General features: G+C 43.4%; 1 protein-coding gene and 1 long non-coding RNA gene across 5 annotated transcripts in view; one reads left to right on the plus strand and one right to left on the minus strand.

Moving 5' to 3' along the window:
• The window catches only part of LOC124224624 (uncharacterized), a 155,378-nt gene extending 130,913 nt beyond the window's left edge, over nt 1-24,465 (minus strand). For both annotated transcript variants that reach the window (XR_011177712.1, XR_006884906.1), the window contains exons 1-3: nt 24,184-24,465; nt 23,981-24,119; nt 16,844-16,947 (exon numbers count right to left, since the gene is read on the minus strand). This is a non-coding gene — a long non-coding RNA (uncharacterized lncRNA). The remainder of the gene's footprint in view (nt 1-16,843; nt 16,948-23,980; nt 24,120-24,183) is intronic.
• The window catches only part of hd (humpty dumpty), a 97,115-nt gene that overhangs the window by 57,123 nt on the left and 14,669 nt on the right, over nt 1-25,323 (plus strand). The window contains exon 5 of one of the 3 annotated variants that reach the window (XM_046636545.2): nt 9,009-9,049. The exons of the other annotated variants lie outside the window; for them this stretch is intronic. Coding sequence (XP_046492501.1) covers nt 9,009-9,049 — 41 coding nt within the window. The remainder of the gene's footprint in view (nt 1-9,008; nt 9,050-25,323) is intronic. 3 annotated transcript variants of the gene reach the window in all.

Raw genomic sequence — 25,323 nt, forward strand, 5'->3', positions numbered from 1 at the left:
TTTTTGCAAAAATCAACCTGCCGGCGTATAAGCTGCGCGTACAACCCGTCTACTCCACTTCGAGTAATCGGCCTGCTATTTCGTATCGGCGTGATTTCTTTTCAGGGAAACGCTACGTGTGTCCAGCTTGCAGCCTCCCGAACGTAGAGTGGTTATATAGTTTACATTTCGACTTGCAACATTTCTCTCCGACTTCTCAAGTGTTTGGATTCCCTGAGACGGAGTTGAAGTACCGAATTTGAAAAGTTCCCGAAAGCGTCTAATTCTGAGTTATTTGGTAGCGAAACTTGAAGTAAAGAAATCAAACTCTTACGAAACAAGAAAGTTTGGAATGGTCGGAGACCCGACATCTCGAAGTTCCGAAATGCAAGATTCCGAAAATTCAAGTTTCGATAGAGAAACATTTCGAAAAATAAAGTTTCGACCGAGTAAAGTTCCGAAAGTTAAAATATACTCACACAGCGGGGTTTACTCAACGAATGGATGTAAAAAATCAGAAGAACCAAAAGTCAGAATTATCAGAACTCCGAATGTCAAAATATTAAAAATCCAATGCAAAGAAAGATCAAAGTGATAAAATTTCGTCAAGTCAGAAATTTACAGAGATGAAATCTTCGATCGTCCGGAATTTTGATGGTTTCAAATTTTTAATATTCTCGTTTTCGCACTTTCGGAACTTTAACTTGTCGGAGCTGTGTCCTTCCAGCATCTTGTCCTTTCGGAAGTTCGATGTTTCGTCAAAGTTTGATTTCTTTACGTCAAGTTTCACCAGTAAAAAATTCGGAATTTGGCACTTTCGGAACTTTTCAAATTCGGAATTTAAAACCCGCCCCGATTCCTTGTCTAGATCCTAAAATATTATATGAAATAATGGGAACTGTAGAACGAGAATGCGTGTATCGCCAAGATCTTGTCGGTGAATTAATTTCTGTAATCAAGAGCGATTCTGGCAATCTGAGAATTATACGATGAGAGAGATAATACGCGGTGGATAATTTTCATTCGCCGTAACGTCCGCGGTGCGCAGCTGAGGAACACGGCGTATAACGTCTGCAGCGTGGCGGTTTTTATGAGAATAAGGAACGACGGCGTCGCGACGTCGTCGTCGAGTAATAGTTATTAATCTGTGTTTTTATCGCGGTCCATATCCACCGTCGCCGTCGTGTATCTCCTAAGAGCCGCGGATGGTCGCCTTCTAATTCACAGCAATTTAATGCCCCGCGAAACATTGATACAGTGTTTATGGCCGTCGGCTCCGTTGAATCCTCAAGAAGGAAGGGCCGAGAGGTTGCAGTGACTGGCTGCGAACAGACGACCCGTTTTATCTCGCGAGTTCGCTTATCCGGAAGATCTGAATCTGACCCAACCGTTTCCGGACTCAGGTTTGATAGACTCGAGGACGCCGCCTCTCATCGTCGACGCGGTGCTTTCACTTGAGATAAAAAAAAAAAAAAAAGCCGAACGGACGTTCTCCGGCAAAAGGTTCCGTAGCGTGACACGATTTGATGAGAAATTGCAGGGGAAATCGTGGCGCGCGATTAGTTAAAACCAAGGCGAAAAAATGGCGGGTGAATCGGAGCAGTTATGTATGCAGTTATTCCGGGGATAATTGGGTGTGATAAAGTGCAGGCGGTAAACGCAGGCGAGGCGATAATAAAGCAAACGAGGGAAATTATTGTAATTTTTGTATCTCGGTATGCACGTAATGCGAGGAATCGCGGAGTCCTTCAAGACACGTGATTTAATGTCTCGGAGAGAAGCGAGCCGCGAGAGTTGGCGCGATTCGCTGAATCGCTCATTTTACTTCACGCTTAAGAAGTTATGTATAATTTTCATTTTCATTTTGTTTGCGAATATTTGCATGCAAAACACTCGGAGAGATCCGCGGTTCGGAGATATTATGAGCCCGGCGTGCGCTTTACCGCAACCAGCAATTCCGACGGATTATAATTCCGGCTTACGATTCTTCTAGCTCAGAGTATCTCTCTCGCTTGCGATATCTTTCTTCCATAGTGTTTCTCCGAGCATTTTTCCCGCACCAATTCGTACCACGCTTAAGCTCGGCAATCAGCACGATATCGTTTCAGGTAGCAACTTTCTGGTCGTTGAATGCTATCGCGTATTACGCTTAACGTGTGTGTGTGTGTGCGAACAATGGTGAGAAATGTTGAACACGTAATTACAGTGTATCAGTGAACCCTGTGATTTACAGCTGTGAAATAAACGCGTAACTCGTATTTAAATTCCGCCTTCGCTGGCAAGAAGTTTCCGAGTCTGAAAATAATTAAGGCACAATTACATGGATCAATGATCCAAATTTCATACCGGATAAAACTGGCCGAGTGAAAGTATATAAAGAGGAATAGAAAGCATACGACAGGAAATCTTGAGAAATCATAAGGTGCTATTTTTGCTGCTGCCCAGCCAATTAGCAGTTTCACAGCCCTAAAGTGTTTTAAAACTGAATTCATAACACTCTTGATTTCTCGTCTCATTAGCTCTCGAAAAGTATCAGAGCCCCGCAGGCTGTGTGTCGAAGGAATTTTACCGAACTGAAATTCTACCGTCTCCCGCACCCTGCGTAGAAAAACACGCGAGATATTTTCACTACAGTTTAGGATACAGCTCGTTGAACACAAGGCAAAGGTCAGCGTGGCAAACATTTTGTCACGCACTCGCAAGCATCCCGTTCAACGTTGCGTGAATTTTCCCGCAGGGGAGCGTACGTTTCGTATACGTACGTGTGTATAAAGCTCGAGTTTGCGTAGGTACCATTCCACCTGAAACAACAAGCCATTTTCAGATCATGCTCAGAAGCATCCCCTATCAAACGGTGCGGAAATGTTGATCCAAGGAGTGGTTTTTTTCCCGTCATTCTACTTCGAGTCTTTCAATTCCTTTCCATTTTATAGATACAGCGTGAAAATATGCATTATACTCACTATTAGGATACGTCAATTGTTTTTGCTGGGAGGAAATTGTGCCTAATCCTTATTCAAATCAACGTACAATTTTTCTCGCCCAAATCCTTTCTTCCAGCAGCAAATAAACGCCGAATCTGTTTAACACGCAACGCGTTTCTCCAATTAAACACCAGACCATGCCGTAGTAAGGCAGGGTATTGCCTCGTATCTGCTACCGCAAAAACCGACGCCCGGGTCTCGCCCAATTAGTTCGTTTGACCGACCGTCTATCTCTACCGCTTATACACAGATATAAGTGTACAAATATACATTCGAGTTTGAGGAAAAAAAAATTTATCGTTGTATGCGAAAGAAATAATCATGATTCAATTCACCCAATAATTATCGTGAGAAAATCCCATCCGTCGTTATTTTAGTTACGAATATAATACCACGATTTGATTGAGGCATGACATTGGATTTGAGGGTCAGTGGGTTTGGAGAAGTCATGCAATATGCATAGGTATGTACATAATGTATTAGGACGTGGTTCGATATTTTAAATTTCAAATCATCTAGTTTGACACAATTATGCATTTCTTTTATCACCTGACAAATCGGAACTAGCTAGACGATTTAGCAATTGCAAATTTCAATCACAATTCTTGATAACATTCAATCACAGGGTTGAACGAACGATCATATCGCTGAATTACGAAACGACTCAGATTCAATCATCAGCTATTATTCTTCAACACTATATCGTAGAATAGAAGAGGAAGTTAAAATTTTCCATTATGTCAGGAGAAATAACTTTACTTTTTTACTATAGTCACGAAGTAGCACTGGAGTTATAATTTCTCGTTCATCAACAGGTTCCAATGCTATAAAAATCTTTTATACATTTGGAACAAAAAAGAAGTATAAAAAAAATGCCATCAGCAGCAAAGCGTTTAACGCTGCATTGCAGATTCGAGCGTTTAACAGATCACAGGCGAGTCAATAATCACCTGGTCCGAGATACTCGCGTGGTATTTGGTGTGAGACGCGAAGCAACACTTTGTCGCTAAAATTAAACCGAGACTGTAGCGATCGACTCGCGAATATCCCGAGGAGTCCCTTTGCTCAAGGATCAGACGTCCGAGTTCCGTCGAGGAATGCGATCCTGCGATCCGTCCCCAAACCGGGCTCGTGGCAGCAGCCGGTGCTCGCTGAGGTGGACCACACACGCGTAATTTTGCAACTTCGAATCGAACGCAGCGACGGAAGCCAAAGAGAACATTCGCAGTGACTTATTTATGTCCCAATGGACATTCCCGCCCTCCGGTTTTTATTACTACCTCACGGATGAGGTCGCGACGCGAGTCTTGAGTCGCGACGAAGGCGAATCCGGCGAATCTTGATAATGCTCGGCATCTCACAGGCTCTCGCTGTGTCCTCGCTCGTTTCTGCATCGCTAAAATTCTCGAGAAATCCGAAATTCGATTAATACGTCAGCCTCGAGTCGGCTCGTCAAAACCGCAGCCTTTTCCCTTCGCCACTGAATGCCAGTAGCATGGGTGTTAAAAATATGCCACCATGTTATCCATATCGCTGATTATCTCAAACGGAGAAACAGTATTTTGCAATAGAATCTGCTTGATCAATTACGGCAAAATTTGATAAAGTTGTAGTAAAATTTAATCGCCAAGTGATTCGCGATCATCGGCAAATTGTTTGGTAGATTTTATTAAAAAATATTGCTGGCACGACAGTTATCGCTCACCTGCTACTTCATTTTAAAAAACGATTTCTCTTCGACCATCTGACCTGCCATTTTCCTTTTAAAAAATATTCATTCGCAATATGCATCGCGGAGTAAATTTCGAGGCGCGCGAAAGTATAAATGATTGTAGATTATTACACCATGTATAACAGTGACAGTTGGTTGCCGCCAGAAGCGCACCGAGAAAGCCTGGAGGTTTAGGGTCGAGTGAAGCGACCGCAATCTGAAGTGAAATCAGACCAGATTAGATTAGGCTGAAATCGCGTAAAAATCATGAAGCGCTAGGTGCGTAGTTTTGTATTGATGTACCCGTGGGCAAAGGACGCTATTGTGGGTGCGTGTGACGCGGAAGCTAGATGGAGGGTTTTCGAGCCACGTGTGGGATACGCGTACAAAATGGGAATCGCGTTGTCCCAGTGTGGGTAGAGTAATATGCAAAGTAGATCAGAATTCAGGGGCGCGTGGTCAGGGGGGTTCGGAGAGGCATGCGCGGCCCAAGGGGTGATTAGCGGCACAAAAGCCGACGTCGCTACAAATGGAACCAAATTGGTAGAAAATTGATAATCAACCACCAATATCAACCTTCGAAAGCTCGCTAAGCGGGACGAAGACAGCGCTACGCGGATCACGTGTTCGAAATCTAGGATTCGAGGGCGGCGCGGACCTCGGTACCCGTATTCAAATTCAATCCGGTGAACAGGGTCGCCTCTGACGTACGTGGCACATATTTATCACACCGTATTACACGTTAGACACGCGTGGTTGTCTCTGCCTCGTTCGGATCATACTGACGCCTCTATTAATCGTCCCGGGGAATACTTATTCAAGCAGGACGCCGGTCGAGGTTCGAACTGAGCGTTAAATCCAACGACCGAAAATCTGAATGGTCAAAATCCCAAATGGTCAAGACTCGGAATGGTCGAAATTCGGAATGGTCAAGACCCAAAATGACAAAAGCTCGGAATGGTCAAAACTCAGAATGATTAAGACCCTAAATCACGAAGATTCAGAATGGTGAAAAGTCGAAATAAAAAAATAAAATTTTGACCATTTGGATTTTCGACTGCTTAGAGTTTCTATCACTGGATGTAACGGTCACAGTCTGAGTTTTGAAAATACGTAACTTTCACCTACACACTTTAAAACACCGGCTAACTGCAGGTAACACGCGACCAGATTTGGCGATTCCGATCTTGAGCACTACAGAGGAACAGGAGTAAACGGGGATGAATTACACACCCTTGATGAGGCGGTTTCAGCGAGAGAGTTATTAAAATGTAAATAGGAAATCGACGACAGGGAACATCGCAACGTGGCGTTTCATTGCAGAAGAATCATAACAGGACCTCAATGGTCACCCAGTCAAATTCATATTACACAGAATCAGATTATAATCTTCATCCTTGAACGTTTAAATTTTTTTCCCCTTATCCCAACGTTCCGTTGACACTATTTGCGGGGCGCGTAACAAACGACAGGAACTTTCTCGAACACCCGTTGCGTCTCGGCGATGCTACACACGCACGGGCTGTGGTAAATGGTCATTGTAAACGACGCTGTGTACCTCGTGTTGTATCGGGTCCCGGAACCCTCGGGCGTGATAACGTCAGTTGAAAAATCCAGGCGATGAAACATCGTCGGTCGTTGTAACCGCGCGGAGCACCAGGGGTCCGGGAATGTCGTGTACCTGACCCGTGCCTCGCTGCACAATGCGTCATCCCCGCAGAAGAGAATGCGTGTTTTGGCTAATTGTTCCATTGATTTCTTGCACGTCAGTTTTCGGTGGCGATGAATTATTGTTTCTCTCTCTCTCTCTCTCACTCTCTCTCCCCCTCTTCAACGGTTCTGTTTGTTTTCCTCGCGCGAGGGCGAGCGGTGGGACCGAAAATTGAATCTCGGTGATCGCGAATCATCGCTTTCGAAAATCATCGCCGAGTACCTACCGCGGCGGAATCAGCGCGAAATGTTTCGAGGGTCCGCGGATTCGGTTTCCGACGAGTGTGGGTGACGAATCGGGGCGTCGGTGTGAGTGGACCACGGCGTAGGTGTATGATACGGTATGTTACGATTTGCATTGCAAATCCCACCCCGCCCATCTTCGGGTGAGCCGGGGGTGTGTTACGCCCGCGCTAAGGGTGAGTCAGAAATCGCGCGAACCCCAACGGCGCGGATCAACGAACCTACTTCTCCTCGTCCTCGACGCCGTCGACACCTCCTCGAGCTCGTGTCGTCCTCTTTTCCGAAATCGAGAACGCGGAACGAGGATCGAGTCGAATCGTCACGCTTTTCAAACGCATAATTTCGCCGCCTCCCCTTCTCTTGTCGGCCAGATATATGGGGCGTTCCAGACCGTCTCGAGCTGGCCGTAAACCTCGCACATTTTTAATTTTATCTTCATCTTTTAATATATGAAATAAAATATTAGCGAAGGGAACACGATTTGCACAGTTCCTGATTTGAAAAGAATTACTTTTCTAGTACGATCAATTATCGATTGGCCAAATCACCGTTAGTCATATAATAATCAGTTTTGTTGAAATTTGCATAATCATATATCTTCATGAAACGACCAAAAAAGTCCAACCCGAAGAAAAGGTGAACGCGAATTTAGACTCGGCGATACGAACAATAAAAATCAAAAATGAAATATGTTTCAAAAAGATGAATGGAAATAGAATAGAAAGAAAAATCAGTTAATCTCATTTTGTTCCTCATCTGTTTTATAGTAATTTATTATTTAAAATTGATTTCCTTGTCTAACCGCTCAAACTAAATACACGCCCATCTTCACTCTGAGCTAAAAATGTTTTCCTTACAAAGATTTACTGTTTAAATTCATGAAAAATGACTGTGGCTAACAGAGGTTCAGCTAATCGAACGATTACTTGAAAAGCTATATCTTTTGTTTAAAGGTTTGGAAATTACATTCTTTTCGAACGCTCCAATGCAACATGCGCTAAGAGGAGTGTAAAATTAAAAATTGTGAAGGTCTGGAATGCCCCATATATAGAAACCGAGGGGCGTCCATGGTCAGGTTTAATTTGCAGTTAAAACACAGGAAAGAAACGACAAGAGAAGAGAGAAAAGGGAAACTAAATGAAGACGGTATTTTCCTGGTTCGTTAAAAATCGAGGGTTGGGGACCAGATTTTCCTGATTCGAAACGATGAAGAAGTTGTATTTTCGGCGGGCGGATATTTGTTTACATTTTCTTTCCATGGAGATTCCCGTGCAGGATTGTCGAATCCGGTGCGCCGAGGAGTGCAGAATTCGGAACCATTGAATATCGGGGGGAATGATTTCGAGCCTAAAGTAAATAGATTCAAGGCTTGTTTCTGCGGGGAAGGGATGGGGGTCAATCCGTCATTAGAAATTCCACGTAATCATATTTGAGCAAATAATTCGTTAGGTTCGTTCTGCGGTCTGTTCGTTAGTGTAATTAAAATAAATTCAAATGACTTTCTTGTTCTCCCGTCCGTCTTACTCTCCCGGCGTCCCTCGCATCCCTCTCGGCTCCTCCCCGGATTCCTTTCTGTCCGTCTCTCGGTCGTCGAACGTCGTCTGACATCCTGCCGCCGCCGTTCGACGCTCGAGCTTCAGGTTTCCTTCTCAGATCCGTTGATTAGTGCAAAAATCCGCTTACAAATTAAATAAACTCCCCTGAAAAACAGCGAAGGCTCCTGTATAAGCGACGCGTCCGCGCTGCGTCAGAACGAAACTACACAGCGACTCGAGCTGTGAGCCAGGGAGCCCCCTTTAATATCTTAAGTAAGCCTGCTGGGGGCAAAAAATAAGGTTTGCCAGACGAGGAGACGGAGGTTGCCGCCCCGGAAAGAAACACAAACACCGAATTAAAATACGAAATGGAAAAGAAAGGCGGCTTTGCGGGTGGATACACGTACGCGTCCTGCACCGCGGTTTTCGAAGCCTTCGAAATCTTCTCCTCGCAAACAAGTGTTCAGGTTGCGACGCAAAATTATACATCCGCCTCAATTGTTTTTTTTTTTTTTTTCGCAAGCACAAGATATATTGCGGGCGAAGACGTTACAATTTTGGGAAAAAAATCTTTTCCCTCTCAAGTGAGGCGGTTAATTACATCGCGAAGTCGAAACGAGCGGGATTTGTAAGAGGGATGGGGGTGGATCCATTTGTCGGAATAGCCGATGTTAAAGGCGGGAGGAAGGCGGCGACGAAAGATGGAGAATAAAAGAAACTCGAGGCAGTGGTTTTCTTAATGAGAAGTACAGAGTAAAGCTTTCTTTGGATTTGCTTTGAATCCGTTCGAATTCGCGGCGCCCCGTGTAGCGGAGTTTACTTTTTATCTTCCTTTTTTTTTTACAGGCTTCTCCAGGGGGGCAGTCGCACGTTGAAATGCTTCTTGTGTAAGTAAAAATCTAAAGTGACTACCGACATCTAAGTTTTAATTAGTTTATCTTAGCCGCGTGGGCATTGAATATTTATAAGCTCCTCGCAGTCGCGCGGTTGGGGCGTTCTGCAAACCTGCAGCAGGAAGAAGTATAAAGGGATGATATCCTCTGGTTCTGGTATACCAACACCCGGCGACAAACCCGCGAATTCATCCAGTGTCACCAAAATCCGCGAAAATATTCACCTCTTTCTTCCCGTATCGTCGCAGATTACATATCGATCGTTTTTCGCCACGAATGCGATTTCGGGAAAAATAACTGAGGTTGCGTACAAGTTTAATCAGGAAAATGCAATCCTTTCACTGGACTCGGGCCAGAGAGAAGAAGCGGGCGATCAAGAATCGACGACGGCAAAGAGAGGAAAGGATGGAGGAAACGGGAGCTGAAGTAAAGTGACAAATTTATGTTGGCCAGAAAGACCTCTGCATGGCCGCATAACTTATACGCCAGAGGGTTGCCGGGGGGAGGAAGAGTATCGCACGAAACTAAAACAGACAAAACGAAACCGAAACACGAAAAACGGGAAAACCAGGAAGCGGAAGAATCTATAAGTCCATAAATCTGCGCCTTGGCTACGGGGGGAAGGGGATCGGTGCATGAGCCGCTGGATCGGATCAGAGAGCGGAATTTATATGCGTGCGTCCTAAAAACCTCGAGCACGAAGCAGGTCGCGAGTCCCGCCGTGCGGCTAAGATATACGAGGATTAAGACGACCCGACGTTGAGGATGTCGCTGAACTACAGCCAAAAATCCGGAAGCCATCGGGTCTTACCGAAGCCACCGGCAGGCTTGCGTTTTGTCGGACCAGTTCTCGAGGTGCGACCATATTTATGCGAGTGCAAAAATTAATCGAGTCGCACTCGATAGCAAAAAATTGGATAATAATTTGAGGATGATAATCGTTAGAATATGAAAAGCGAGTGAAAAGGGTAACGAGGTTGAAATTATCGACGTTACCGTAACGAAACATTGTTCAAAAACACATCATCTTGCAACTGTAGAATGATCAGTTTAAACGAGTTGACGATGAGTTTTGAAATATGAATGTCATGTTTGGCTTCGCTATCGTTGAACGAATCTCAGAGGGACCTGATGTTGTGAAATGCCGATTTTTAATGAGATTGCATCGTTACAGTAAAGTTCCTGACTTGAATTTTGTAAAAGGTATAAGTTTGCGATTGTAAAATAACGATCACAAGCGAGGGTCTGACTGTTGAAAATTCAAATGATTATGGAAAGCACGCGAGACGGTATCTAACCGGTAATTACTAATCGTGACAATTCGGAAATCGCGAAACACGGGTGTAAAAACGATAACGATCGACTCTGTTACAAGCGACCAGCTAATGACCTTTTCAATTAACCGCGCTTCCCACCTGAAGTGCGTCAAAACGGCAAACCTCGCGTACATATTCTCACAATCAGATCATTCGTACTCGTAAAATGATCGCTTGAATTTTACTCGCAAATTGGATCGAAACGAAAAAACAAAATTGCAGAAAAAGGTGAAAATTGGATAGCTGCAATCTTTTTGTTTCCCTTTTCGAGCCGCACTCGGTGATCGGTTCGGTCGTTTTTACATTCCAATCGTCTTTTTCGGCTTCCGCGAGTTGTTGCAACACAAAACAAGCCCAGAGGGATGAAAATCCGCAACAGTAACACTTGGCTGTAGTACAGAAAACGAAGTGAGATACTATTAGCCCTAATCCCTGCAAACAGGACCGCGGTTGAAATTTGAGGGGTTCCTTTGACGAGGCAGATCGAGTATATAAACAGAGCTTTGTTTGCATTCAAAACATATACAGAGTGTATAGGTATAACTACCCAGCGCACACGGGGCACCCCGAAAAACGGGGATAGCCATAACCGCGTTGGCCATCGCTGCACGCCCCTTCTTGATTGCAGCATGCCTGCTTCGTACAGCTGACGCAACGTTATTTGAAAAAAAAAAAAAAAATCCCGAGATTAATCTACACAACCTAATCGTTATGTATTGCAGGAAGCTGAGGAGAGTGAGATTCTGGATGCAGTTGAGGATCGGCGATCAATTCTTAACTGCGATCCCCGTCGTAATGAAAATGTTGGAAGATCAGAGAATAAAAAGAAAACAGTACTGAATTTTTTCAAAAATGGAACGACCCACTGAGAAGAGAATTTTTGTACTGTTAACAAATGTATATTTGGATATGGTGAGATAAATGTTTCGATATTATTATCAAATTTTAATTGAGCTAAATATGATTTGTCAACAATTAACAAATTTATATCGATTATTATTTGGCTCGATTAAAATTTGACAATAATAACAAAACATTTATCTCACCATATTCAAATATACGTTTGATAATGGTAAATAAGCTCTTTATTCTTCGGATCTGTTTCATGGAATTTCAAAATGGAGAAAGGTTAAAGTCATAGAAAGTTAAAACGTGAAATCATTAGAACTCTGATTCTAACTTTTGGTTTTCTGTGCTTTACCTTTCCACATTTTGAATTTTCTAAATTCCGGCTTTCTACGTTTTGAAACAGTTGTAGAATAGATTTTCAAATGTTAGATGATTCGACATTCAACTGTCTTATTTTTCTATATCCCCCCCCCCCCCGTCTGGCTTATATACATTATATTATTCAATACTTAACTCTCTACGTTTAGACTTGTCTTGTATATTTAGACTTTATACATTTTTAAATTCAATAAAACAGGTTTTTCGTGATTCGACATTCGATATTGCGACTTTTTTATTTTTTGATCCGTCTACCTTTTACCCCCGCGCCGGAATGACTGAACATTTTTGGAACTATGAGGAAAAGGCAATCGCCTCGACGGTTCGGACCAGGGTCGGTGTAAGGGAATACCATATTTTCTTTTGGGATTGGTAAATGTTTGTCGAGGTTTGGAGATGGGTATTCGCGTCGGCCCGTCCGCCGAGGCCTGGATCTTCGACATTTGCATAGCAAGGCCCCCTCGAATGAAAACCGCTCTAATCTGTTTTGATTTATAAAATAAGAGGAGAAGTGGAGAGGTTACGAACCGGGTCGCCTTCTCCCTCGCACCCTCTTTCCTCTCTCTCTCTCTCTCTCTCCCTCCGCCTCTGCAGGCCGTTATTAAGCGCAAGGCCGCGATACTTGGCGGGCTCAAAGGTTCGCTTTAATCACTGCGTTCTCACGACTCCCGTCCCCGTCTCCCTCCGACAGGAACCAGGAACCAGGAACCGGGAACCGGGAACCACACCGGGGACTTTAATTAATGTATTCCACTTCTGAGAGGCGAGCGGCGAGCACGTCGAATGATTCGGAAAACGCGCCTTGATTTTCCCCGATTTTCATCCCTTGGCTATATGCTCCAGCCACAGGGATTTTCTTACTCGCCGATATAGTAGTTTCCACCGTATCGCAAGATCCGCGGTTTTTAACACACATCGTAAATTCGCCCCCTCGCTGCTGGTGCGTGAGGCTATATGTATAAATTGGCATTCGACATTAATCCCTTCTTTCGACAGGCCGGAAGCTGATAATTCGTCGACCGGTCGAAAAATGAAAGGAGAAGAAAGAAGATGAAAAAGAAGACAAAAAACAACGACATTTGAAAGAAAATGGCGAATCCGAAGCGGAATGTAAGCTACTGCGGCGGGTATTCTCTCCCCTTAGAGAAGCTTGCGCAAGCTTCCGAAGAAATCCGAGCAACACAAAGCGACGGATGACCGCGGGGTGGAGAAAAATGGCGTCGGATTCGCCAGTGGAAATAAATACCTCGGATCGGGAGAATAAATTCCATCGGGGCAAGAATAATCAGCTTCAGGACCAATGAAAAGTCGATCATCGCCAACCGCGTTTGAACGCAGGGTGCGGTATAATATATAATACAGCGAAGCGGCGAAAACCTCTGCGTACAGTGAAAGAGTGAGAGAGGGAGAGACAGAGAGAGAGAAAACTCGGTACATGTGTAATAGAGCGGCGCGGCGGACGAGGTACGAACGGAACGTATTTTCCAGCACGGAATATCCGTTTTAGCAATGAGCTTATTTTAAGTCGGCCATTCCGGGCCGGCATGCCCGCGGCTCCACCTTGCATGCAACTTATAGGCCGGTAATTAATCATTTAGGGAGTAGCCGGCGGGACGAAAGGGGGTACAGGAAGGAAACGTGAAATGGCCAGCTAGCCGAGACCAAGATTGCCGCCCCCGCCGCCCGTTTACGTGAATTCTCTCCTTATCGCGATCCACCCCTTCGATATAATGGTCACTGTGACGGCTACAGTCTTCCGACACGCGACGCCGCCGAACTCCTACGCGGACACGAAGAGCCGGGGAACCGGGAACCGGGAATCGGGAATCGGGAATCGGGTAAACCTCCGCGGCTACTAACGAGCCCCGACGCATTCGCTTCTCCGGAGGACGCGTCGAGGGATGTAATGTCGTCGTGGCAGCTCGGACTCCGGGCAGCGCCATAGAGGACACACAATTAGCGCCGGGAAACGCGGGGGCGGGCATGTAAGCGTCAGGAGGTGCTAACAAGTGTTCGCCTCGGTCTGGACCGGCCTCGACGACCCTCCAGACTCCCGGCTCGAGTGCCGTCCCTTGGGCCGCCATTACTGATACCGACGACCTTCGACCCTGCACCTTGACACCCCCTACCAGCTTGCGTCGACACTGATTCTCCTCCGATGGCGCGCCCCGCGGCAAGGAGACGATCCTCGCCGAGGGATGTTGCCACATTTTTTCGCTCGGAGGCCAAAACCCAGGAGAATTGGCCGTGCAACATGCAGGGTGAATTTCGCACTCGGACGAATCCTGCAGATTTTATCGGTTCTAGGTATACAAATTTTTTTTAGCGTAAACCTAACAAAATTTAAGAAAAAAAGTTTTAGATACTTGGAGAATTTTACAAAAATTTTCATGCGCGAAATCTCTGCACTCCTGTCGGAGAGGATCGATTTTCACTCCGAAAGAGTGACGTTTCATTCGACGAAATTGAGAGCTGTTTACATATGTGTCACAGAGTATATAAATACGAAATCGTTTATTAGTATAGTATAATTATTACTGCAGAGGACTTTGTCAGCCCAGATGCATACCGTTCACGTTCAACGACAACATCGACAGATGTAACAAGGTCCGTGACGTACGTACGAATTTCTAATCTAAATTTTCGAGCCCACCGTACACCATTTTGATCTCGATTTTGAGCTCCGCTGTTCTCGCGCAGCTGAGCGAATCATGATCAGTGAAAAAACAAACCGACCCAGCCGTTTGTTTTTGCTGGCGTAAAATTTGTACACGCTCAACGGTACGGAAGTAACCTTCCGTGACGGCGTATAATTCAATTACACAGAAGTTGTGCACTTGGCAAGGTTCAACCCGACGCCTCCGCACCCTCCGCGGCGAACCCCGAGTCGCGATTGTCGGAATAATGCGACACCCATTGTGACTCGCGCACGGTTCTTATCACTCTTTTTTTCTTACTTCTTTAATTATTGGAGCCCCAAGGAGACACGTCAGTGAAACACCAAACTTTCTTTATTGACATCAAGTTTAAAGCATCGATCAGGCTTCATAAAACAATCAGGTAGTCTGCTTAAATTGATCGTATTCGGTAAGTTCTCATGCAGGTGATTGATTCGGCTATAACATATCGTCAAAACATGGTGTTCTCCAAAGAGCTCTTGCACACGTTTTCTCGCAATCAGAAAAATTAGTGTCAAATTGGGGCACTTGTCTGCAGAAAAAAAGGGTGTAATAAAAAAAAAAATTTCATGCATAATAAACTGTCAGAATTTAATGACAAAATTATTTCTGAGATTGCATTCGCGTAAATGTTCAAACATTTTTCAACTGAAAATTTATGTTTATGGATACACTATCCGCTGTAAATAACTTAGTTAATTTGATATTTGTATAGTCGCGAAGAGATACATACCTACAGTACAGCTGTGAAATGATTCCAAAATTTTATGTAAGAAAAAAAAATGCGCGATACGAGAAGCTTATTGAAGAACACCAATTTCTACGAGAGCTTGATGAATATGATAAATAAAAACGGACAGAAATTTAAGTACTCGTTTCACGAGACGTTATATTGATTATCGAGTTTTACAAACGTGCATCTCTTCAATTGCTTCACTTAACAGCATAATCCAAAAAACCTAATTGTGCCACCTCGCAGAGTCGCTCGGTACGGCATCGAAGCGTTGGATAAAACTAGACGCGATACCGGTTTTCCAACTTTCCCGAGTAAGGATACCTACCTAATTGCGCAACAGATGCTCCAGGGTGTAACCTGCAGTCGAGCTCCGGTCGACCCGACGATCATCGGAAGCTCGTGAAAATCCATCAGACACACGAGCTTTGCTCGAGAACGAGGCGAGGCGACGTAAAAAGGGGGCTGTTGTCTCGTAACTCGGTTAACACAAGGAGTTTGCGGTGGTCGGACAGTGATTCACGTCTGCGGCAGATTCCGCTCTCCTTCTCGCAGTTTGTCGCAATGATTGATGGGCGAGAGGGAATCGGCGCCCGGGGCATGACGGGAAAACGGGGCCGCGCCCAACGGCCCGTGGAGCTTTCCTGCGCAAAGTTGCAGCTCCGACGGGGGCACCAAAGGTAGCTACGAAACGGCGGGGTTCATGACGCGTGACGTTCGTCCTCCGACCAACCACCTAACCACTCGTCCGTGCCTCGCTAAACACCGCAGCACGCGATGCCCGCCATTCACTGTCTGCGACTGCAGGGGCTCTCCCTATTTTAATAAGAATTTATTGTCGCGCTAATTTGGCCTGCCTCGACGCCGGGCGTCGCGCTGTTGGTCGCGCTTTCCACCCTGCACACTCTGTCTTTTCTCCCTCTCGCCGAGGTCCAGTTAAATGATGAATGTCACCGCACGTGATAAAAACGGTGAAAATTTTTCGCACAGAATTGCTGACGGCTCATGGGCGTTTTTAATGGATGCTCGAACATATCTCGACAGCTTTTTCAAGTATTCCATCGTTTTTTATCTCCATCGATTCGAAACGATATACGATCAAAAGTTTCACTGTAATTTCCAGGGATTCTAAAAATGACTGTATCGTTGTAGTATTTTTTTTTTTTTGTTTTTCGCAAAATCGTAGAATACGCTGATTATGAAGTTGGAACTTTGATTTCGGGGCCGATGGAATGTGAGTGTCAAACAACAACACAAAATTCAAAATTCAAGTACAAAATTCTAGGTCTCACTTTGTGAATGTTTCTAAATAACTTTGGCAGAGCAATCGCATGAAACTCGAACAAGTTTACTATTCCCAGTAATGGTCCTGACTCTGTTTTATATCGAAGGTAGGCTGTTTCAGAGCGGAGTCTGCAAATAGCGACACAGAGATCCAGGACAGTCAATTCCAGACATCGCAAAAAAGGACATCGCTCGGAGACACCTCACTCAACGAGCGTCGCTATTAGCGGGACTGATTTGTTGCTCTTGCCTCGAAAGGAAGATACCGAGATAGCGAGAGTAGAGTTACACAAGAAAGGCTGTCTCGAATGCTTAAAATTGTAGGTACAGCGATTGAGGACTAATTGTTTTTCGTTCCGTTCAGTAAAAAATTTGCCTAGAACTAAATCATACACTAAATCATTGACAAACCAAACAGCGAAAGTTAAATTGAGTCAGAAACATAGTGACGTGTATATTATACAGGAAAATGGAGAAAGTAGTCGGAGAAAAACTGTGTCGTGGTTGATACCTGTGCTATGAAGCAAAATATTGCAAATTTCAAACTCACCAGGCAGATCTGAAGCCCATTAAGAGTATCGAGACGAATGACGATCGGTAGAGGTTGCACGGAGGCTGCAGGGCGGATAGCGAAGGCTGGCCCAGTCCATAAATCTGAAGGAGATTGAATAACATGTTGAATCGTAATAAATCAGGAATTGAGGCTAGCGAATTAGGAAATTGCCTACTTAAAAACCGCACCAGAGTTAATCCCGTTCGAGTCAGGCACGCGGGACTAAGACAGAAGGAAGGAAAATAAAATAGCTGAAACCTGGAGGGGGGAATAAAATCAACGTAACTCAATCGTAGTTGTCTTCCGAGATCAGCCTTTTACCTTTCTTTCTTTATTTCTTTTTCCCTTCTCTTCTGATACTCTGATTAATGTCCCCCCCTCACCCTTGGCATGTACAGTTCGTTCATGCCAACTTCTAATTGTCCTAAATGCCAATAAATAAGTAAAGAAACAGGACGAGTCACGAGACTTACGGCTTATTTATGCGAAATTGAATTCACCCAACTCTTCGGCGGAGGATCAATGCGCATGTTAATATATATATATATTGCGGTGAAAATCGATTTGAGTATTAGACGGATGCTCAATCCATTATAAAAGCCCGATTAGCGTTTTCCCCTACGTGCTTCATTCGGCCTTGACTACGCGAGATTCCAGAGAAACAGGATGTAACGAACCGACTCCAAAAAGCAGGGAAACTTGAAGAGATTTATTCATTAGAAACAATACGTAAAATGAAAGATTGGCGTTCAGATTTTTTGAAATTAATTTCAATTCGTTGAGAAACAAAGGAAAGCTGTATGAAAATGAGCAGCTTCATTTTCTTAAGATGAAATTAAATTGATACGATCTCAATCGTTGAGGTCTTCTATCCTACACGAATACAGACGAATTAGGGTCAATGAAATGTCAAAATACCTACCGATGTGCAAGCCACGATGAAATTAGAACTTTTTTATAAGCGAGCTTCTAGGTCTCTCCTTGCGCAGGATAAGCAACGTTTGGCATTATAATAATGACAAATGTATAGATCTGTACTGATATAATTCTGATCAAACGCTTCGACGTTCAGAAATGCTGGCGACGGTATATAACGTATAGTAAGGAAAAAATACAGCAACCAATAAATGTCAGTCCATGGATCGTGCCGCTATTCTTTTCCTGTTTACTTTATTACACTTTCGTGTTTTCGGGTCCCAGCGAGGAATCAGAAGCGCGTATAATAAATATATATCTATATATACATATATATAGGTATGTATATATTTCGTATCCTTCAGATCGGCGATAAATCCGAATACAACAATCTACATTGAGTGAAAGCGGGATTAGCAATGACGTATTCCCGATTCTCCGTAAGGGGAACATTAAAAAATTTGCCACGCACTCTGATCTGGAAAAACGGCGCCTCGACAGGTGTAACAATGCAATTATTCAATTATCTCAGGCTCGTTACGGCACCGCTGAAGACAGAGGCACGCAACCGAGGTCCTAACGAGTTGCAATTACAGCGGGACAGAAGCGCGGCAAATTTTCGTAACAATTGTAACGCGTGCTGCGGCTTCTCATGCGTAATTTGCAAACCCGCAAGTGTTTGTCTGCAAAGATAAGAATTGCAAAACTTGTCTTTCTCTGCCTTTTTTTTCTCCTCCTACGTACGTAATCCACGCCTCGCGGTTTCTTAATCTCGCAAAATTCTTTACTCAAACCTAATCGACCCGACCCTAAGTCTTTGGTTATACAGCAGCCAATTTTCGGGGAATTTACTGCCAGCATAAATTGATTAACAATCGAGGGCCCAGACTACTGATAACCGCGTAATCAATGACCCGTGATGTTCGCGGCTGGGGTCAGATCCGGTCGAATTAGGCCGATATAAGCACGACGCGAGTTACCTTCGAGCTCGTAATTGTTGGGGAAACGATCGCCGTCGTCATCAATTACCTCGACAATAGATTATAAATAAACAGACGCGGTACGAATCACGGATAGATCTGTAGATCATCCGCGACGCGCGACGTCCGGCGGAGGCTCGATTGGCTTCCACGATTGCGGAATCGGCGCTCTATGACGTAATGAACGAGTACGCGAGGCAGACACGATTTTGGTCGGGATGTGCGTAGGTGGGCAGCAACTCTACCGTACGTGGAATACAGCAGCCTGGTGAACCGAGAGGCGAATCATCGACCAGCCAGACGTTCCGCATCCTCGCATTAATCAACGGTAATTAATCATTAAATCCAATGCTAATCACGTTTCCAAACCGTGCTGGTCGCAGTATCGTTAAATATACACCTACGCCAAATATCCGTATTATTTGAATCAGTGAAAAGCCCGATCAATCGGTAAAAATCATCTTCGTGAAAAATCGTAAAGATCGTAAAGTGAGAGAAAATGAATTCTATTTATCGGAACAAAAACTCGTACAAAATGTCAATTTTCTACACGATTTTTAAACACGCTTTCATCACCTAACGCTGCTAGACTAATTTTATCCAGTTTTACGCGATGCAGGGTATCTTGAAAATCAGTTGCTCGAAATTCACCACATTGATATATTAGCAGCATTACGGATAATAATAACAAGATTCGTCGAGTTACTCGTTGCTGTATCAAAATTGGATTATCGTACTCGGTGAAATTGAATTAATTTCGTATTTACAGTTACATTTAAGAAGAATACTTCCAAATCTACTAACTCAAGCGTACACTGATTACTATTGTCAGGAAGAAATGATTTAAATTCGATTTATTTTATTTTTGATTCATCGCTCGTTTTATGACCGACAGCAATTGAAGATTTGGATTCTATTCGTAATGTATCGAAACTCTGAGTGTACAACAATCGTTGGAAAATCTGGAGGAACGAGAATTTCAAACAAATTTTAAACAATGTTTCAGATAATTTTGCAACTGCGTATCGATGTAACGTAACAGCGTGATCAGTATCATGTCCACTACCTTGTGCCTCACGATTTTAAAAATATCAAAGTCTTGAAAATCAATTGCTTCATCCGCAGTACTTGAACATCAAGAAATCGACATGTCGCAACAAATCCATGAATATGGATTATGTATATATCCACCAGGTATGGATGAATATCATAAAAATGAATAAAACGAAAGAATAAGAAACAAACCAAGAAAGCCGACTTTTTCAAATCTCATTCGAAACATCCATATAAGCTCCCAGACCTTAATTGGGTGAAGAATGCAATCCTTAAAATTAGGATCCTTTTAGAAGCCTGTTCCCGTCATTTCCGGGTTTCCATCGCGCGCGGAAGAATAAAGAGCCAATTCATCGGCATTCGGTACTTTAAACCGCCCACCTGACTGCAGTCGAACCATAAAACCAATCATAATTCAATAATAGCCCTCCTAAGCAGGACCCTTTGCGGCTAATAAGCTTTATAAGCTTTATAAGCTTTATACGACGCCTAACCACGTCGACAAGAGACCAGACACGGCCCGGTGAATTCCCCGACTCATGGCGTGTGCGCTTCGCGAGGGCGATGGAAGCCCTTAATTAAGCACCTGTCGCACGTTCCACCTTCTCAAACGCTCTCTCACCCTACTACTACGCCCTTTACGCCAGAACTTGTTTCTTGATCCGCGTCAAATGACCCAATCAAGACCTCAGTTTCCGGAATCCATTGGAGCTGAGATCACGACGATCACATTAGGCATTCGCATATACATAGTAACCTCGGATCAGCGAGTATGAGTGATTGAGGACCGTCAAGTTTGCGGGATACTTAATCAAAGCAAAATCATGACTGTAACATACGACAATGAAACTTCTGACTCATTCCTCGGATCCGTCACTGCGTGCAGGCGAACTTCGCTGTGGTATGGTGAAATTAATTTTCGAGTTAACCATACTTAAAATGTTCATGTGTCAGATCATGTAATGTTTTGAAAGAATTCGACGTGTAATTTGTTACATGATTCATTTTGTAAATTCGATCAAATACATAAGAAATCACAAAATAAATTACGAAAGCACGAATCATCGGGTATACTGGATCAAAAATCATATCATCAACTATATCGTAAACTATATGAATTTCGATCTAGTGTATCTGATGATTCGGGCTTTCGTAATTTATTATGTGATTTATTATATATTTCATCGAATGTACGAGATAAATCATGTGATAAATTACATGCTCAACTCTTTCAAAACATTTTATGATTTGACGCATCAACATTTGCAGTAGGGAATGCCGCGAGAATTCTTGAATAGAAACGATTCCGCGAACGTTTATAGTCAAACGAAAAGCCTTGCTCGTTCTGACTGAAAGGACATCAGATCGAGACACCTCCCCTACACCTCACGTTGACTCGAGATTCTGTACCACACGATCAGGTTTAGGCCCGGCGAGTGCGTAAATGCAAAAAGTATCTTGGGACTATTGTTGTACGCGTCACGCGTTTACACGATCACGCTGCCGCCTGCACCCTAAATTGCTACGAAGAATGGTCTTATCAGGGGCTTTTATCTCGTCAACTAGCGGCTGCTGGCTCCATAGCGGGATGCAATTACCGATGGCCGATTCAATGCGACTACCGCGCGATAGTGGAAAAATTGTTAGGTAATTTGTTTTATCGTTTGCGTAGTAGAATTATTATATTCTCTTTGGCGTTTATTTAATTAGCATAGCTTCGCGTCGCGTCAAAGTGTCGTACGTGAAGTAATGAAACTACATAAAGACCCAACGACCAGACTGCATCTCGGCTGCTTTACGACTACATTATAAACGACGAAGGTATCTCCTCATTTTTTCTTATGCTCTTCTTCTTCTCCTTCCTCGATAATGTTATCGTACGGAGAACTCGTTTGAATTAGACTTTGAAATCAAGCTAGCAAAAACTCGAAGAAATTCCGAGCTCAGGTGTGTGTCCCTGTAGGCGTATTGCAGAGTGAGTTCGAGTGGGTGCTGCAGGTACTTTCTTCGATTACACCCGGCAAAAAGAGACATTTACATTTCCTTGCCTCGCAGAAGATTAAAGCCCTCCGTTCGTAGCCCATTCTATAATATAGTTATATATATATACATACACCGTATACACACATACCGTCTTTTTACGTTTTTTCGAAAGCCACGTGTGCATGTCGGTGCTCAACCTCGATAGCGAAATTCTGAGGAAAAAAAAAATCATTCATCACCGATTCTATTCCATTCCTGCATCTTCCTCCCCTGGACCAATGGCGATTAAACAGCCGAATTATCGGCCCTCTGAAATTCCCTCGCGGACACGGCGGAGGCACCGGAACGACGCCGAGCGTCTGTCGAGGGGTAGCATCTTGCGGGGGCGGTCCCTCGGCGTCGTTATCAGGGACGCCTGGGGTTGGCCAAGCTCCGAGGTTCTCCCGACCAATGGCGTTCCGGTGTTCGCTTTTCTCTCGGAAATCGAGCCGACGGGACACTGTGTTACATATATCACTGCCGGACGCTGCCCACAGACCAGCTACCCGAGGCCAGACCAACCCCCGGGACGTCCTCCCTCGATCGAGGGATACGCGGCGCAGAAAAGGCGACGGAAAGAGAAAAAGGGAATGGATCAGCGGATAAAAAGAAACGCCGCTGCCGATTCATCCTGCGGAATTGGGCCGGCATTCATTATTTTCTTATATGCGCGATAATAATCCGCAGCAAAGAGACAGGTTTGCCGATTCGGCAATGTTACTAGAAAAAATTTCTCTGAACTTCAATTGCATACCGATAATGAAAATTCATGAATTTTACTAATTATGAATTATAAAATCATTATTTTCATCTGTCTAAAGGGCACAGGTCAGTCGCCCACTTTTCGATAGAACACAAAAGTAAAGTGAGACACGAAAATTAGTACGAATAAAAATAATTAATAACGACAACCAGAAAAATAAATCCCCCCTCCCGCTCGCCATGTTAATTTGTGAACTTGGCAATTATAAATTTGCATAATATTTGACAATTACTACCAATTCTTATTGCGCCGTTTGAGATTAATATGTCGTTGATTCCATGAAACAAGAAAATAAAAAAGTGCCTTTATTTGATGACAATGCCGTAAATGGTTTCTGAAATGCAGGAATTCATTTTCCCAAGTTTGCGATACGGTTCCATTATTCTGAGCGTACGCATTTTCTGAGTATTTTATTCAAAAATGCATTTCAATAAGGACAATTTAATTTTTCAACTTTTATAATCGAATCTAATGTTTATAAAATATAATCAGATGAAAATATTCTATAGCAAAACGCCATGAAATTTGAAAAAATGTTCTCCCAGTAATCGTGTGAGATAACAAGAACTGAAGAATTATATCTAGTATTTATTTCGTCTCATGTATCAAGAAATTAGCAAAGAAGTGAAAGCGGGAGCTGGGTTTGACGTTGGTCAAGTCGGATATGAATTTCCCCGTATGTGATATATCATATAAGTATGCGTACAGAGTGTACGGAACTTTATTTTTGAATATTCCGTGACGAGCTCAATCCTGTTTCGGAGAATTGTTAATTTAGCTGTACTGTGTATATACATACCCATCCCGAAGATATATATTCTTCGTTAATTTTTTACATCTGACCGATTTGATCATGAATCGAGACTAAATCATCACCTATGAAACGAAGACTAATGGAAAAAGAAGAGATTTTTAATGGAAGAGAACACTTAGCATTTCTTAATGCACGCGAGGGAACGAAAATTATAAAAAAGTACTACGGGGAACGGTTTTACAAGCCGTGAGACAAAGTATGAGGTAAGTAAAAAAAAAAAAGAGAGAGAGCAAACCGAGGACAAGAATTGCAATAATCAATAAATTTTTCGCAAGTTATTGCAACGCGAAGAAAAGCAAAAGTTGAAGTGAGAAACAAGTGTAAAATCAATTATAAACACTCGATTAACTTGTAAAAAAAGTGAAACTGAAAATGCGTGCATGATAGTCTGTAGTTCGCTATAACGATCATTCAAAAACAGGCTGACAAATTTTTTAAACCAATCAATAAGAAACTCACAGACTAATGTAAACCATATTGACTAGAGTTTCGATTCAGCACCAAATTATATACGGCTGCAACAATTCGAACGAGCGGGGAACATGTAAAATATCATATCCATGCAAAAAAGATAAAGCAAACAATACCGATCGCGTTGAAATCGTCGCATCGCAGCTTTGTATCCAGAGTGTCGATTCTGCGACGTGAAAAAGCTCCGAATCACGAGGCTGACGTCACTAATCTTCTTTCTCAAATAGGCGACACTTCAGATGCGTCTATTCCTTCCTGTGAAAAACAGAGAAATCGATCAAACATTGTGGGTTAATTCACAGAGCATCTTTTTACTCACTGTTGTAATAACGCAGATTCTATCACATCGAGTACAATAATAATTCTAAACAAGATCTGTTGGTCAGTCTTCTTCTGTAATGGCTGACGGCAGTGAAGAGGATTCTCCAAATTTTTGCACATTGTGATTGGCGTTTGTCACGTGTCAAGCAAGAATATCGTCGACGATGTCGACGTTTCACAGATTATGAGCAAATCGTCATTCTAGTCTTACATAACACGATAATACGTAGTAGGTACTGAAATCCAGCGAAAAGAGACTCACTCACACGTTTGTGTCGCAATCCCGTTCTCGAATGTCACACGAAAACAACAATCTGAAGATCGGCCGGCCGCTCGTGACTATTTTCACGTCGTAGTCTTCGGTTCTAACTTCAAGTAACACGCATGCACGGATGAAAGTTGGGTTGCGTGCTGTCAGGCGCACTCGAGTTTAAACCGTATCGGTTGATCTATTAGTTTGAAACAAGACACGCCGTATTTTGCATATTCACTCAAATCGCATTTCGAATAACGCTGGTTCATTTTGTTTCTTCAAAACAATTTCACCCTTTCATTCGGATTTTTAATAATGTTTAAAAGCAGTTTCCATCACCTTGAAAGTTGCCGCAAGTGGATATCCGGCACCGGAGCATCGGGGAAAAAAATAACAAGTGTATAGAGATTGTAACATCTATTCGTATGTGAGAAATTGGATGACTCGGAACAGAATAACACGGATCTTTGAATCTGTTAAATATAAATCGAATATTAGGCAAGTCTTGAGTGCAAGTTCTAAAGGTTTGGAAGATCAAACGTAGCTCGTTTTAAACAGACTCAGGAGAGCGTAAGCGCCTTCTCAAACCTGCGGAAGCTCCTCTCTAATCGCAAAACTGTACTCGTGTACTTAACACTGACGCTTTTGAATTTGGTTTCAAAGCACACGAAGCACACTAGAGTCAATACCCATGTGTACATTTAGTCTTTGTTTCATTACACTATATTTCGGGAGATAAACTCTTACCTGCAGCTTCTCGACGTTTTCATGTCCGCATGTGGCTTCACACCACAGTGCCAAGTCATAAGTTTTTGCCACGCGAGCGGAAAATATGAGAACTGAATGTGACGCTGGACGAACTCTGTATGGCTCAACAAGGTTTGC

The sequence above is a fragment of the Neodiprion pinetum genome, chromosome 1 (genome assembly GCF_021155775.2).
Source record: "Neodiprion pinetum isolate iyNeoPine1 chromosome 1, iyNeoPine1.2, whole genome shotgun sequence".
NCBI lineage: Eukaryota > Metazoa > Arthropoda > Insecta > Hymenoptera > Diprionidae > Neodiprion > Neodiprion pinetum.